At 44.9% G+C, this 14,917-nt stretch overlaps 1 protein-coding gene across 2 annotated transcripts in view; it reads right to left on the minus strand.

Moving 5' to 3' along the window:
• Window positions 1-398: 398 nt before the first annotated feature.
• The window catches only part of LOC134909250 (transmembrane 4 L6 family member 4-like), a 30,534-nt gene continuing 16,015 nt past the window's right edge, over window positions 399-14,917 (minus strand). For both annotated transcript variants that reach the window (XM_063915944.1, XM_063915943.1), the window contains 2 exons: window positions 2,692-2,881; window positions 399-1,381 (listed from right to left, as the gene is read on the minus strand). In XM_063915944.1, the coding sequence (XP_063772014.1) occupies window positions 1,364-1,381; window positions 2,692-2,881 (208 nt within the window). In that variant the 3' untranslated portion in view covers window positions 399-1,363. The remainder of the gene's footprint in view (window positions 1,382-2,691; window positions 2,882-14,917) is intronic.

Here is a 14,917-nt window from a genome sequence, read left to right on the forward strand (position 1 = left end):
TACAATATGAATGGGGAGCACTATATAGTAAATAATAATGTGAATTGGGGTACTGTGTGGCATAATGTGTACTGGCAGCTCTGAAATGTGACATAGGGTGAACTTAATCACTACTACGATTCATAAAAAAAATAGGGCACTACTATGGGGCATAACATTAAATAAGGCTCTACTATGGTTCAGAAAATGAACTACTAAAGGACACTATTATATGGCATAAAATGAACAACTGCTGCAGAGAAGTGTCTCTCTAGAAGCATTGGGATGGGACCCCTTCAAAATGTTGCTATGGGGCCCACAAAGTTCTGGCTACACGCATGGTCTTGGGGTTCCTTCACAGCAGGCTGGACTGTGTACATACTCTGCAATGACTGCACATGCACATTAAAGACACTGGATCAGAATCTGACATTTCGCTTTATTGCCTCTCAGATAAATAAGTGATAACAAACTGGGGCAGCCTCTTATCGGATGTGGTGTACTGACATGACATTATTTATAAATTGGTCTTTTACACCATCTCTTATCACTGCAAATAGTTCATACTTAACAGGTAATTTAGGCTAACCTACATAAATGTCCTTGAGAAAAAAAGTAGCTTGTTAGTGCCTCTACCTTCATATACTATATAGATATATAAAAAAAAAACAAATAAATATTATTCAAACATTAGGGGACTTTTTAAAGGGGAAGTATATCCATAATATAATATAGACACTTGTTCCCAAATGTAAGAGTAAGACTGAAAAAAAGATGCAAACTTTGTTAACCTGGGTAATGTATATTATATATTATATATAATTTATAACACAGGGTGAACAAGCCACGTATTTACAGTAGAGGCAGTCATTTTGTGGGCTAAACTAACATACTTGAGACTGCAGCCTCCAAATTCCTTACAAGACACTGACATCATTGAAATACTTTGCTTTGATGTCCCGCTTCCTCACGGACATTGGCTCTGCTCACAAAATGGCTGCCTGCACCTTGAATAAAGGACAGGTGCAATTTAGTGTGGACAGTGATTAAATCATATTTATATCAGTCTACGGAAAGGCATGATATATAAAGTGATGTATCTAAAGTGAAGTCTTATTCCGCTGCGTATGCTAATAAATATTATAAAGCATGGAAACATATATTTTAAAACCCATGTGTATTAACAAATACTGTGTCAGCCATGTGTGGGGGCGTGGCAGAGGTGGGTGATACTAGGAGTTCCTCAAATGTTACTTTGTTAAAGAGTTATATACACAAGATAATCGATTTAGTCAGAGCTGTGACCAGACCCTTCATCCTTAAACGTCCTGCGTTAGCGGTATCCACCAGGGAATCTCCCTTAGAAGGTAATGAACATCAGGTGCTACACTGGTCCATCACCCTGCATGAAAAAAAAGAGATTATTATAAAAATGTTATATGTATATACACTACATTGTTATTTACTCTTGAACAACTCTACATGAAGCTCCATCCCCATATACATTGCTATGGTGGTCTATCTATTTTTACAAATACTGCATGTCCGTTGCCACAAATTAACCTTGTATAATCCATGATTAGACCATTGTGGACCCAAGTTCAATAGGATCTTCACTCACAGCCTGAAGCTAGCTAAACGGCGGTAAGGTGGGTGGGACAGGTATGATAACCAGACAATCTCTCTTTTGTGAACGATAATCGTTTGGAACCATACACAGATCGATGTTTGTTTTAGTTGACTGGCTTGCAGAATTATCTTGCAGCATATGTTCCTCTTAAGTGTCCTTTTCAAATTTTAAAATGGAAAATTATAGAGCAATAAATTCTACATTGACTTGGAGTTAACATCTATAATAATGTCCATTTGTCTGTAACAAAACTGTATATCAAGCAGTGCAGTAACTGGGTGGCACTATGCCCTGTGTCGGCTACTCCCCTGACTAAATGACGTCATGGTGTCATGCCAAGAGGACAGGGCCACAGCAGCGATACTAGCTGCAGGGTGCGTTAAAGGCTGTGGGTCAGCGATAATGCGGTCTCTATAGCCTAGTGCTTTATGGGACAACACAGCTCTAACACTCCTTGTTACGGCTTGATAGCAAGATACTTATTAACATTATCCTCTTGACCTTATTCCCTCTCAGCACCTCCAGTTACTGCCTTCCAATGCCTACTACCATATTGCCAGTACAGTCAACCTATGCCTCTTCCATGTCTCCTTCAACTGAGCCCTGGTCTCCTCCATCTTTCAGAAACCCTGTCTTGACCTCATCTCGACCTCCAATTGCCTCCCCATCTCTTTCCTTCCCTATACTTCCAAGCTCCTTGAGGGGGGATGCACAAGAACCTCACTTCCTTTTTCTAAATCCACTCCCTCTTTGGCCCATTCCAATCAGGTTATAATTCTTCTTACTCCACTGAAAATGCCCTCATCAAAGTAATTGATGATCTCCTCACAGCCAAATCCAAAAGCCACCTCTCTGTTTTTGTACTCCTTGACTCCACAGCAGCTTTCAAACCCATTGACCACCCCTTATCCCTGCAACCCCTTCAGATTCTTTGACTGCTCTATCCCATTTATCTAACCACTCCTTTTCTCCACCTTTACCTCTCCTCTACTTCTCCTTCCCATCAGGGTCCTGAAAGCTCTGTCCTTGGCCAACTATATACCTCCTCCTCTGTGAACATGAAGAATGAGGGTTCAACCTACCCCACAACATCCGGAGCACTTGCAGTCCCCACAGAATGTCCCGATGAGACCATTGATGACTTGAACAGCACAGAGAACAGCCTGGACAGCGCTCATTATGAGAAGCAAGCTGAAAAGTGTCAGATTCCAGGGCACAATGTCAGTGGGTGCTTGACATTTAGTCCACACAGATGGGTTCCCCAGGTAGTTTCTTTAATGAGTTATTTAAAAAAAAAAAGCAAGAAAACAAACAGAAAAAAAACATTAAGATACTTAAAACAATAACTAAATACACTGTAGTAAGAATCTAAAAAAGTAAAACATAACTGAAAATTCAGTGATTACTTATTATTTTATTTATTCAAGTTTCAGTTATAACTTGAGTAAAATGGAAAAACATAATATTATGCATGAGTAAAATACAGATATGTACCATATATATATATATATATATATATATATACACAATTTAGAATGCCAACCCATACATGGCCCTCACATATACCACAACCACAGGTGCCGATTTAGATTTTTGCTGGTGGGTGCTTGGCGGGAGGTGGCAGCGGGAATGAACGGGCAGCCGCAGCAGTGACTAATGCCCATTACACAACATGCAACACACCGTAATGACCATTACACATATGCAACACACCGTAATGCCCATTACACATTATGCAACACACCATAATGCCCATTACACAATATGCCACACACCGTAATGCCTATTACACGTTATGCCACACACCGTAATGTCTATTACACATTATGCCACACACCGTAATGCCCATTACACATTGTGAAACACACCGTAATGCCCATTACACAATATGCCACACACTGTAATGCCCATTACACATTATGCAACACACCATAATGCCCATTACACAATATGCCACACACCGTAATGCCTATTACACGTTATGCCACACACCGTAATGTCTATTACACATTATGCCACACACCGTAATGCCCATTACACATTGTGAAACACACCGTAATGCCCATTACACAATATGCCACATACTGTAATGCCCATTACACATTATGCAACACACCGTTGCATAATTATGCCACACACCGTATTGCCCATTACACATTATGCCACACACCGTATTGCCCATTACACATTATGCAACACACCGTAATGCCCATTAAACATATGCAACACACCGTAATGCCTATTACACATTATGCCACACACCGTAATGCCCATTACGCAATATGCCACACACCGTAATTTCCATTACGCAATATGCCACACACATCGTAATGCCCATTATGCATTATGCCACACACTGTAATGTCAATTACATATTATGCCCCACACAGTTATGGCCTTGACACCATTTTATGCCCCACACACAATAATGACCTTACAAATTATACAACACAGTAAGGCTTCTAATTACTTTTAAATTAATTGCCTGTTGTCAGGGGTCTCATGCTTGTTGCCAAGGGTTTCATGCACGTTATCAGGGGTTTCATGCTCTGGGTTCAATGCTCACAGGGGTCTCCTGTGCATTGTCAGGGATCTCCAGCACATTGCCAGGGGTTTCATGTACGTTGCTAACAAAGTGTGGGAGGGTGGGTGGAGGCATCACTAAGTATACTGCTAGCCAGTAGCGGAACTAACAAGTGGTTGTCCCACATGCAAAAATATGCTTAGGGACTCCACGACACACCTCAGGGAGGGAGGACACACACTGGGTTCTGGGTGGATGACATGGTGACACACACATTGGGGCCCGGGGGGGGGGACAACATGGTGATACACATAACATGGCTTGGGGGGGCATGGTGACACACATACACACACACTGGGTCCTGGGGGGATGACATGGTGATATATACTAGGGCCTGGGGGAGGGGGATGGTGATACACATAGTAGAGCTTGGGGTGGGGGCATGGTGACACACACACACACACACACACACACACACTGGTTCCTGGGGATGACAAGGTGACACACATACTAGGGCCGGGGTGGGGGTCACTGTGACACACACATACAGTGGGTCCAAGGGGAGGGGGGGGGGGCATTGTGATATACATACTGGGGGGAGGTGCATGGTGACACACACAAACACACACATATACAGTGGTTCCCATGGGAGTGGGGAGCATGGTGAAACACATACTGGGGAAGGGGTCATGGTGACACACACACACATACAGTGGGTCATGGGGGAGGGGGGGGGCATAGTGATTAACATATGCAGGGTTTTCCATGGTAACACACACACTGCATCCTGGGGGAGGGGGGGGGGGGGACTTGGTGATAGTTCTGCCACCGTGCCAGGGGATATGAACAAGAATCTGCCCATCACATCACTGCCTGCAGAACGCCTGACTACTAGTTCACTGAGCCAGTGTGCATATGTGTCATAAGTGGAAAATCCTTTCTCAATGACATTAGTAAGCCAGGTTCAAAACACAAGGTACTACAAGATTTACTGCTGCCAGACTCAGAAGTCTAAAAATCACAAGCTACAGTCTACAGGGCTGAAGCTGGATACACACTATATACAGTAACTCAGAGAAGCTCTGAAGATTCCATGAAATTACACATATAAGGAGAATATTTTGTGATAGTCTGAATGTATTATTTGCAGCATCTCACAAACACTGTGCGTACTACCAGCCGCCGCAGCCCCCGCAGTGGATTAAGACACGCTGGGGGCTGCGTAAAGCGCTTCCGTACAGTGCAGTGTAACCTCTTAAAATGCCCGCCGCCAGGGAGACAAGCGCTAGAGGTCAAATGTGACCTTTAGTATCTATCTCCTCCTTGGCGGCGGCCATTTTTGGTGTGTTTCTTTTAAAACTGCACTGCACGGAAGCGCTTCCGCAGCCCACAGAGCATCTCAACCCACTGCGGGGGCTGCGGCTAGCGGTAACTGAGGCAGCGGCTGGTTCTGTGGGTTCTCTTGATTGTCCGTGGGTGCTCGGGCCTGTAATCGGCGCCTATTACCACAACACGTTTCACATGACTCATTACACATGACTCGTGGAATGTATCAATCAGTTAAGACAAAACATGATTCTTTTGAAACCTTGGCCAGTTCTAACGCAATGAGGTTTCTCTCATCACTACAATTAGATATGAGAATCAACTGATGCAAGACAACCCAATTATATTGGATTCAAAGCAATTGCATCAAAGCAGAAATTTATGTTTTGTGTTTTGTGATTAAATTCCTCTGATCTAACACATTTCATATATTGCACATTGATTTATAATGTCTCTAATAATACAAACAATAGTATATATGGGAAGATTTTACTTTGCATTTTATGTTTTTAAAGTCTGACTAAAATGTTATCTTTTTTTCAAAACATATGATGGCACCGTGTGTGACCCAAACATCAGGGCCGTAACTAGGGGTCAGTGCCATAACAGGGCTCAAGTGCACCCTATGCCGGCCCTGCCCCCCCGAGCACACAACATCATAATGTCACACAGAAGGCGCGGGGCTGCCAGCACTTGTAAGTGTTTCGCTGACCAGAGCATCCAGAGGACGCACTGATCGGCTGCACAGATTGCAGGGTGCCTGTCTGGAGCTCCGGTGGCACTGCACCAGCGATCCTGGCTGCAGGGTGCTGTTGAAGGCACCCTGCTAGCTAGAATCAAGGGCTTTGGGGCAGTGACAGTGGCAACCACAAAGCCCTGCGCTCTGTAAACCTCACCGGTCGCACACCCCTACTTACAGCCCTGCTAGCAGTGGCGCACCCAGGGGGGGTTTCCGAGTACCCAGGAAACCCCCCTCCACTTAAAAAAAAAATTTTTTTTTTTTTTTTTTTTAAAGCTGCATGAGTATTATTAATGACTGTCTAGCGTCCTCTGCAGCCTGCTGTCTTCCTGGTGGCACTTGCAAGTGCAATAAAAGTTTACTTTATTTTAATTATAGTACATATATATCCATGTGCATACATATATACACATGTATATACATACATACATACATACATATAAACACACACACACACATGATATATATATAAATGTGTATATATATGTGTACTGTATGTGTGTGTACATATATATATATATATATATATGTATGCTTGTTTAATATGCTATGTATATGTGTATATGTATGTGTGTGTGTATGTATATATATATTTCTCTAACGTCCTAGTGGATGCTGGGAACTCCGTAAGGGCCATGGGGAATAGCGGGCTCCGAAGGAGGCTGGGCACTCTAGAAAGATCTTAGACTACCTGGTGTGCACTGGCTCCTCCCACTATGACCCTCCTCCAAGCCTCAGTTAGATTTCGTGCCCGGCCGAGGTTGGATGCACACTAGGGGCTCTCCTGAGCTCTTAGAAAGTTATAGTCTTAGAATTTGTTCTTTTCAGTGAGACCTGCTGGCAACAGGCTCACTGCAGCGAGGGACTAAGGGGAGAAGAAGCGAACTCGCCTGCTTGCAGCCGGATTGGGCTTCTTAGGCTACTGGACACCATTAGCTCCAGAGGGATCGACCGCAGGCCCAGCTTACAGAGCCAGAAGCAAGAAGATGGTCCGGAAAATCGGCGGCATGAAGACTCAGTCTTCACCAAGGTAGCGCACAGCACTGCAGCTGTGCGCCATTGCTCCTCTCACACACTTCATACTCCGGTCACTGAGGGTGCAGGGCGCTGGGGGGGGGCGCCCTGAGGCAGCAATAAAAACACCTTGGCTGGCAAAAATACCTCAATATATAGCCCCAGGGGCTATATATGAGGTAAATACCCCTGCCAGAAGTCCATAAAAAACGGGAGAATAGGCCGCGAAAAAGGGGCGGAGCCTATCTCCTCAGCACACTGGCGCCATTTTCCCTCACAGCTCCGTTGGAGGGAAGCTCCCTGGCTCTCCCCTGCAGTCTACAAGGGTTAAAAAAAGAGAGAGGGGGCACTAAATTTAGGCGCAGTATACATTATATATATATAGATATAAAGCTATAGGGGACATAACTCAGTTAGTCCCTGCAGTATATAGCGCTCTGGTGTGTGCTGGCATACTCTCACTCTGTCCCCCCAAAGGGCTTTTGTGGGTCCTGTCCTCGTTTAGAGCATTCCCTGTGTGTCTGCGGTGTGTCGGTACGGCTGTGTCGACATGTTGAATGAGGAGGCTTATATGGTGACGGAACAGAGGCCGATATATGTGATGTCGCCCCCTGTGGGGCCGACACCAGAGTGGATAGAGAGGTAAAAGGTATTAACCGACAGTGTCAACTCCTTACATAAAAGGGTGGATGACGTAACAGCTGTGGGACAGCCGGCTTCGCAGCCCGCGCCTGCCCAGGCGTCTCAAAGGCCATCAGGGGCTCAAAAACGCCCGCTCTCTCAGATGGCAGACACAGATGTCGACACGGAGTCTGACTCCAGTGTCGACAAGGTGGAGACATATACACAATCCAATCCGTGACTTGATCCCGGCAATAAAAAATGTGTTATACATTTCTGACTTTAACCTCTATAAATGGGTTTTAGGTTTGGGGAGAAAAAACAGGCAGTGTTTTGTTCCCCCATCAGATGAATAAATGAAGTGTGTGAAAAGCGTGGGTTCCCCCGTTAAGAAACTGGTAATTTATAAAAAGTTACTGATGGCGTACCCTTTCCCGCCAGGAGGATAAGTTACGCTGGGAGATATCCCCTAGGGTGGATAAGGCGCTCACACGTTTGTCAAAAAAGGTGGCACTGCCGTCTTAGGATACGGCCACTTTAATAGGTACCTGTTGATAAAAAAAAAAAAAACAGGAGGCTATCCTGAAGTCTGTATTTACACACTCAGGTACTAGACTGAGACCTGCAGATAGTGCTGCTGCAGCGTGGTTGGTGACCCTGTCAAACAGGGATAATAGTTGGCAAACATAAAAACATATTAAAGACGTTGTCTTATATATGGGGGATGCACAGAGGGATATTTTGCCGGCTGGCATCCAAAATAAATGTAATGTCCATTCTGTCAGGAGGGTATTAGAGACCTGTCACTGGACAGGTGATGCTGACTTAAAAAGCGCATAGAGAGCCTTATAAGAGTGAGGAATTATTTGGGGATGGTCTCTGGGACCTCGTATCCACAGCAACTGCTGGGAAGAAATAATTTTACCTCAGGTTTCCTTACAGAAAAAGGTACAGTCCTTTCGGCTTCAGAAAAGCAAGCGGGTCAAATGGCGCTTCCTTTCTGTACAGAGACAAGGGTAGAGGGAAAAAGCTGCACCAGTCAGCCTGTTCCCAGAATCAAGATTCTTCCCCCGCCTCCTGTGAGTACACACCATGACGCGGGTGCTCCACAGGTGTAGCCAGGTACGGTGGGGGGCCGCCTCAAAAATTTCAGCAATTAGTGGGCTCGCTCACAGGTGGATCCCTGTTTCTTCCAAGTAGTATTTCAGGGGTACAAGCTGGAATTAGAGATGTCTCCCCCCAGCCGTTTCCTAAAATATGCCTTGCTGATAACTCCCTCAAGCAGGGAGGCTGTGCTAGAGGCAATTAATAAGCGGTATTCCCAGCAGGTAATACTCAAGGTGCCCCTACTTCAACAAGGACGGGGTTACTATTCCACACGGGTTGGGGTACCGAAACCGCATGGTTCGGTGTGACCCATTTTATATTTAAAATCCTTGAACATAAAAAAATTCAAGTTCAAGATGGAATCGCTCAGGGCGGTTATTGCAAGCCTGGACGAGGGGGATTACATGGTATCCCGGGACATCAAGGATGCTTACCTGCATGTCCCCATTTACCATCCTCGCCAGGAGTACCTCAGATTTGTGGTACAGGATTACCATTACCAAGTCCAGACACTGCCGTTTGGACTGTACATGGCACCGAGGGTGTTTTATCAAGGTAATGGCCGAAATGATGATACTCCTTCAAAAAAAAGGGAGTTGTAATTATCCCGTAATTGGACAATCTCGTTATAAGGGCGAGGTCCAAGGAGCAGTTGGTAGTCGGGGTAGCACTATTTTGGAAAGTGCTACAACAGCATAGGTGGATTCTAAACAGTCCAAAGTCACAGCTGGTTCCTATGACACGTCTACTGTTCCTGGGGATGGTTCTGGACATAAACCAGAAATAGTGTTTCTCCCGGAGGAGAAAGCCAAGGAGTTGTCATCTCTAGTCAGAGACCTCCTGAAACCAAAATAGGTAGCGGTGCATCATTGCACGCGAGTCCTGGGAAAAATGGTAGCTTCTTACGAAGCAATCCCATTAGGCAGGTTCCATACAAGAACTTTTCAGAGGGACCTGTTGGACAAGTGGTCCGGATCGCATCTTCCGATGCATAGGCTGATAACCCTGTCTCCAAGGACCAGGGTATCTCTACTGTGGTGGCTGCAGAGTGCCCATCTTCAAGAGGGCCGCAGGTTCGGCATACAGGAGTAGGTCCTAGTGACCATGGATTCCAGCCTTTGAGGCTGGGGGGGCAGTCGCATAGGGAAGAAACTTCCAGGGACTTTGGTCAAGTCAGGTTATTTCCCTACACATAAATATTCTGGATCTGAGGGCCATTTACAATGCCCTGAGGCCAGCAAGGCCTCGGCTTCAAAACCAGCCGGTACTGATCCAATCAGACAACATCACGGCAGTCGCCCATGTAATCAACAGGGCGGCACAAAAAGCAGGATGGCGATGGCAGAAGCCACAAGGATTCTCCGATAGGCGGAAAATCATGTGTTAGCACTGTCAGCAGTGTTCATTCCCGGAGTGGACAACTGGGAAGCAGATCTTCTCAACAGACACGACCTCCACCCGGGAGAATGGGGACTTCCTCCAGAAGTCTTCCAATAGGATTGTACACCATTGGGAAAGGCCACAGGTGGACATGATGGCGTCCCGCCTTAACAAAAAGCTAAAAAAGATATTGCTCCTGGTCAAGGGACCCTCAGGCGATAGCTATGGACGCTCTGGTAACACCGTGGGTGTACCAGTCGGTTTAGGTGTTCTCCCCTCTGCCTCTCATACCAAAGGTACTGAGAATAATAAGAAGGCGAGGAGTAAGAACGATACTCGTGGATGGCCAAGAAGAGCTTGGTACCCAGAACTTCAAGAATTTATATCAGAGGACCAATGGCCTCTGCCACTCAGTCAGGACCTGCGGCAGCAGGGGCCCTGTCTGTTCCAAGACTTACCGCGGCTGCGTTTGACGGCATGGCGGTTGAACGCCGGATCCTGAAGGAAAAGGGTATTCCGGAGGAAGTAATTCCTACGCTTACTAAAGCCAGGAAAGTGGTTACAGCAACTCATTATCAACGCATATGGCGAAAATATGTTGCATGGTGTGAGGCCGAAAGGGCCCCAACAGAGGAATTTCAACTAGGTCGATTTCTGCATTTCCTGCAAGCAGGAGTGACTATGGGCCTTAAATTGGGTTCCATTAAGGTACAGATCTCGGCTCTGTCGATTTTCTTTCAAAAAAGAACTAGCTTCAGTACCTGAAGTTCAGACATTTATAAAAGGAGTGCTGCATAGTCAGCCCCCGTTTGTGCCTCCTGTGGCACCTTGGGATCTCAACGTGGTGTTGAGTTTTCTTAAAATCACTTTGGTTTGAACCACTAAAAACCGTGGATCTGAAATATCTCACATGGAAGGTGGTTATGTTATTGGCCTTGGCTTCTGCCAGGCGAGTATCAGAATTGGCGGCTTTGTCTTGTAAAAGCCCTTATTTGATTTTCCATATGGATAGGGCAGAATTGAGGACTCGTCCCCAGTTTCTCCCTAAGGTGGTGTCAGCGTTTCACCTGAACCAGCCTATTGTGGTGCCTGCGGCTACTAAGGATTTGGAGGACTCCAAGTTGCTAGACGTTGTCAGGGCCCTGAAAATATATGTTTCCAGGACGGCTGGAGTCAGAAAATCTGACTCGCTGTTTATCCTATATGCACCCAACAAGCTGGGTGCTCCTGCTTCTAAGCAGACTATTGCTCGTTGGATTTGTAGTACAATTCAGCTTGCACATACTGTGGCAGGCCTGCCACAGCCAAAATCTGTCAATGCCCATTCCACAAGGAAGGTGGGCTCATCTTGGGCGGCTGCCCGAGGGGTCTCGGCTTTACAACTTTGCCGAGCAGCTACTTGGTCAGGGGCAAACACGTTTGCAAAATTCTACAAATTTGATACCCTGGCTGAGGAGGACCTGGAGTTCTCTCATTCGGTGCTGCAGAGTCATCCGCACTCTCCCGCCCGTTTGGGAGCTTTGGTATAATCCCCATGGTCCTTACGGAGTTCCCAGCATCCACTAGGACGTTAGAGAAAATAAGAATTTACTCACCGGTAATTCTATTTCTCGTAGTCCGTAGTGGATGCTGGGCGCCCATCCCAAGTACGGTTTATCTGCATTACTTGTACATAGTTATTGTTAACTAAATCGGGTTATTGTTGAGCCATCTGTTGAGAGGCTCTATTGTTTCATACTGTTAACTGTGTTTCATATCACGAGTTGTACGGTGTGATTGGTGTGGCTGGTATGAGTCTTACCCGGGATTCAAAATCCTTCCTTATTGTGTACGCTCGTCCGGGCACAGTACCTAACTGAGGCTTGGAGGAGGGTCATAGTGGGAGGAGCCAGTGCACACCAGGTAGTCTAAGATCTTTCTAGAGTGCCCAGCCTCCTTCGGAGCCCGCTATTCCCCATGGTCCTTACGGAGTTCCCAGCATCCACTACGGACTACGAGAAATAGAATTACCGGTGAGTAAATTCTTATTATATATGTGTATATATATATATATGTGTAGATATATGTGTGTGTGTGTATATATATATATATATATATATATATATACACACACAGACACACTAGTTTTACGGACCCAGCATATACTGGGTCACCTCAGTCCCCACCACCGTGATTGGCTCCGCCCAGTTCTGGAAACCCCCCCATGCAAATCCTGCGTTTGCCACTGGCTAGGGGTGTGCGAGTGGTGAAAATGCACAGGGCCCTAAGGGTGGCACCTGATTGTGGCTTGCATGGTTTCTGGAACGGCCCCCTGCAGTCAGTAGCAGCCTGGACACCTGCACCCTGTGCGCAACATAATTATGTCACGGGTTTAGGGGCGGGGCGAGCACAGGGAACACTTTCCCTATTAAGGTGATTCCAAATATACTGTATAATACTAATTATACAGAAATTAGAATTCTTTCAGACGTGGAATCTTAATTTATACATTTGGCTAAGATTTACAATGTAAGAAAATTAATACAATACCAGAGTTGCGCAGTGAAACAGAAAAAGCTGCCCAGACACACTGCTCAGTTGGGGGAAAAAACACCAATTCCCACTATTACAGAGAGAAAAGAATGGTGAACAGAGTACCACTGGCGCTGGATCCGTAAGGATGTATATGGATCCCCAATAACGGGATCCTGTACCCCTGTATTAGGATTCAATCCTTAAGGTGGTAAACAGTAACTCAATAACCATTAAAGTAAAATCACATATGAATTTATTATTAAAAACATATTAAAAACATACAATACGTGAACACTGAAAGTGCAAGGTGACCATGGGTAATCCAGAAAAAGTGACTTGTGCTTTTTTCTTTTTAAACCCAAAAAGATGCTCTCACCCTCTTACTGTGGTGCGGTGGACTAGCTTATGAATAAGCTGGTGTGGTCCTAGGCTGAGTTAGCCAAGCACCACCGCAGAAGGATTATCAGCAAGGATTCACTTCCAGTTCACCTGTATTTCTCCTCAGTCCAAAGCAACGCGTTTCGGTTCCACAGAACCTTTCTCAAGTGCATCTTTTTGGGTTTAAAAAGAAAAAAGCACAAGTCACTTTTTCTGGATTACCCATGGTCACCTTGCACTTTCAGTGTTCACGTATTGTATGTTTTTAATATGTTTTTAATAATAAATTCATATGTGATTTTACTTTAATGGTTATTGAGTTACTGTTTACCACCTTAAGGATTGAATCCTAATACAGGGGTACAGGATCCCGTTATTGGGGATCCATATACATCCTTACGGATCCAGCGCCAGTGGTACTCTGTTCACCATTCTTTTCTCTCTGTAAGACTTACAATGTGAAAGGGAAGCTAAGTCAAATATGAGCAGATATTTAAAGCATAATTCCTCCAACAACAGAAAATTAAGTTTTTGGTCCTAAAATATTATTCACCTAGAGTCAAGCTTTCCCATGTGGCAGATGTGGCTAAGCCTTATTCAGAATGGCTTGATATACTCATACTTATGTGCGCTTAGCTCCTGAGCACTGATGCAGTACAACAACATGCAAGAATACAGTATGCGCTGCAAACAGGCATACTGTACGTTCAACCAGTGATGTGTGGTGAGGTCAATGGCTGGGGAGGCACTGGTTAGTATCAGAGCCAGATTTAGACACATTCTGTATATGAGCCCGATGGGTCATGTGGGCATTATACATAGGTGAAGCAGTATCTAATGTGTATTCTATCAGTATCTCTCACACACACACGCACAGTACTGTGCAAAAAGTTTAAGGCAGGTGTGGAAAAAATGCTGCAAATTAAGAATGCTTTCGAAAATAGAAGTGTTAATAGTTTATTTTATATCAATTAACATAATGCAAAGTGGATGAAATTAAGATAAATCTAAATTAAATCAAAATTTGGTGTGAACACTCTTTGCCTTCAAAACAGCATCAATTCCTCTAGGTACACTTGCACACAGTTTTTGAAGGAACTATGCAGGGAGGTTGTTCCAAACATCTTGGAGAGCTAACCACAGATCTTCTGTGGATGTAGGCTTGCTCAAGCCTTCTGTCTCTTCATGTAATCCCTGACATACTCGATGATGTTGAGATCAACTTGTTCTCCTTTATGCTGAAGATAGTTCTTAATGACAATGTCTGTATGTTTGGTGTCATTGATCTTCTACAGAATAAATTTGGAGCCAATCAGATGCCTCCCTGATGGTACTGCATGGTGGATAACTACCTGCCTGTATTTCTTAGCATTGAGCATACCATTAATCCTGACCACATGACTAACTCCATGTGCTGAAATGTAGCCCCAAACTTGCAAGGAACCTCCACCATACTTCACTGTTGCCTGCAGACACTCATTATTGTACCGCTCTCCATCCCTATGGCAAATAAATTGCCTTCTGTTACAACCAAATATTTCACATTTTGACTGATCAGTCCAGAGCACCTGCTGCCATTTTTCTGCACCCTAGTTCCTATGTTTTCATGCATAGTTGAGTTGCTTGGCCTTGTTTCCACATAGAAGGTATGGCTTTTTGGCCGCAATTCTTCCTCTGGTTTCTGGCAGTTCTGAGCAGATGGTAC

The sequence above is a fragment of the Pseudophryne corroboree genome, chromosome 4, assembly GCF_028390025.1.
Source record: "Pseudophryne corroboree isolate aPseCor3 chromosome 4, aPseCor3.hap2, whole genome shotgun sequence".
In the NCBI taxonomy this organism is placed as follows: domain Eukaryota; kingdom Metazoa; phylum Chordata; class Amphibia; order Anura; family Myobatrachidae; genus Pseudophryne; species Pseudophryne corroboree.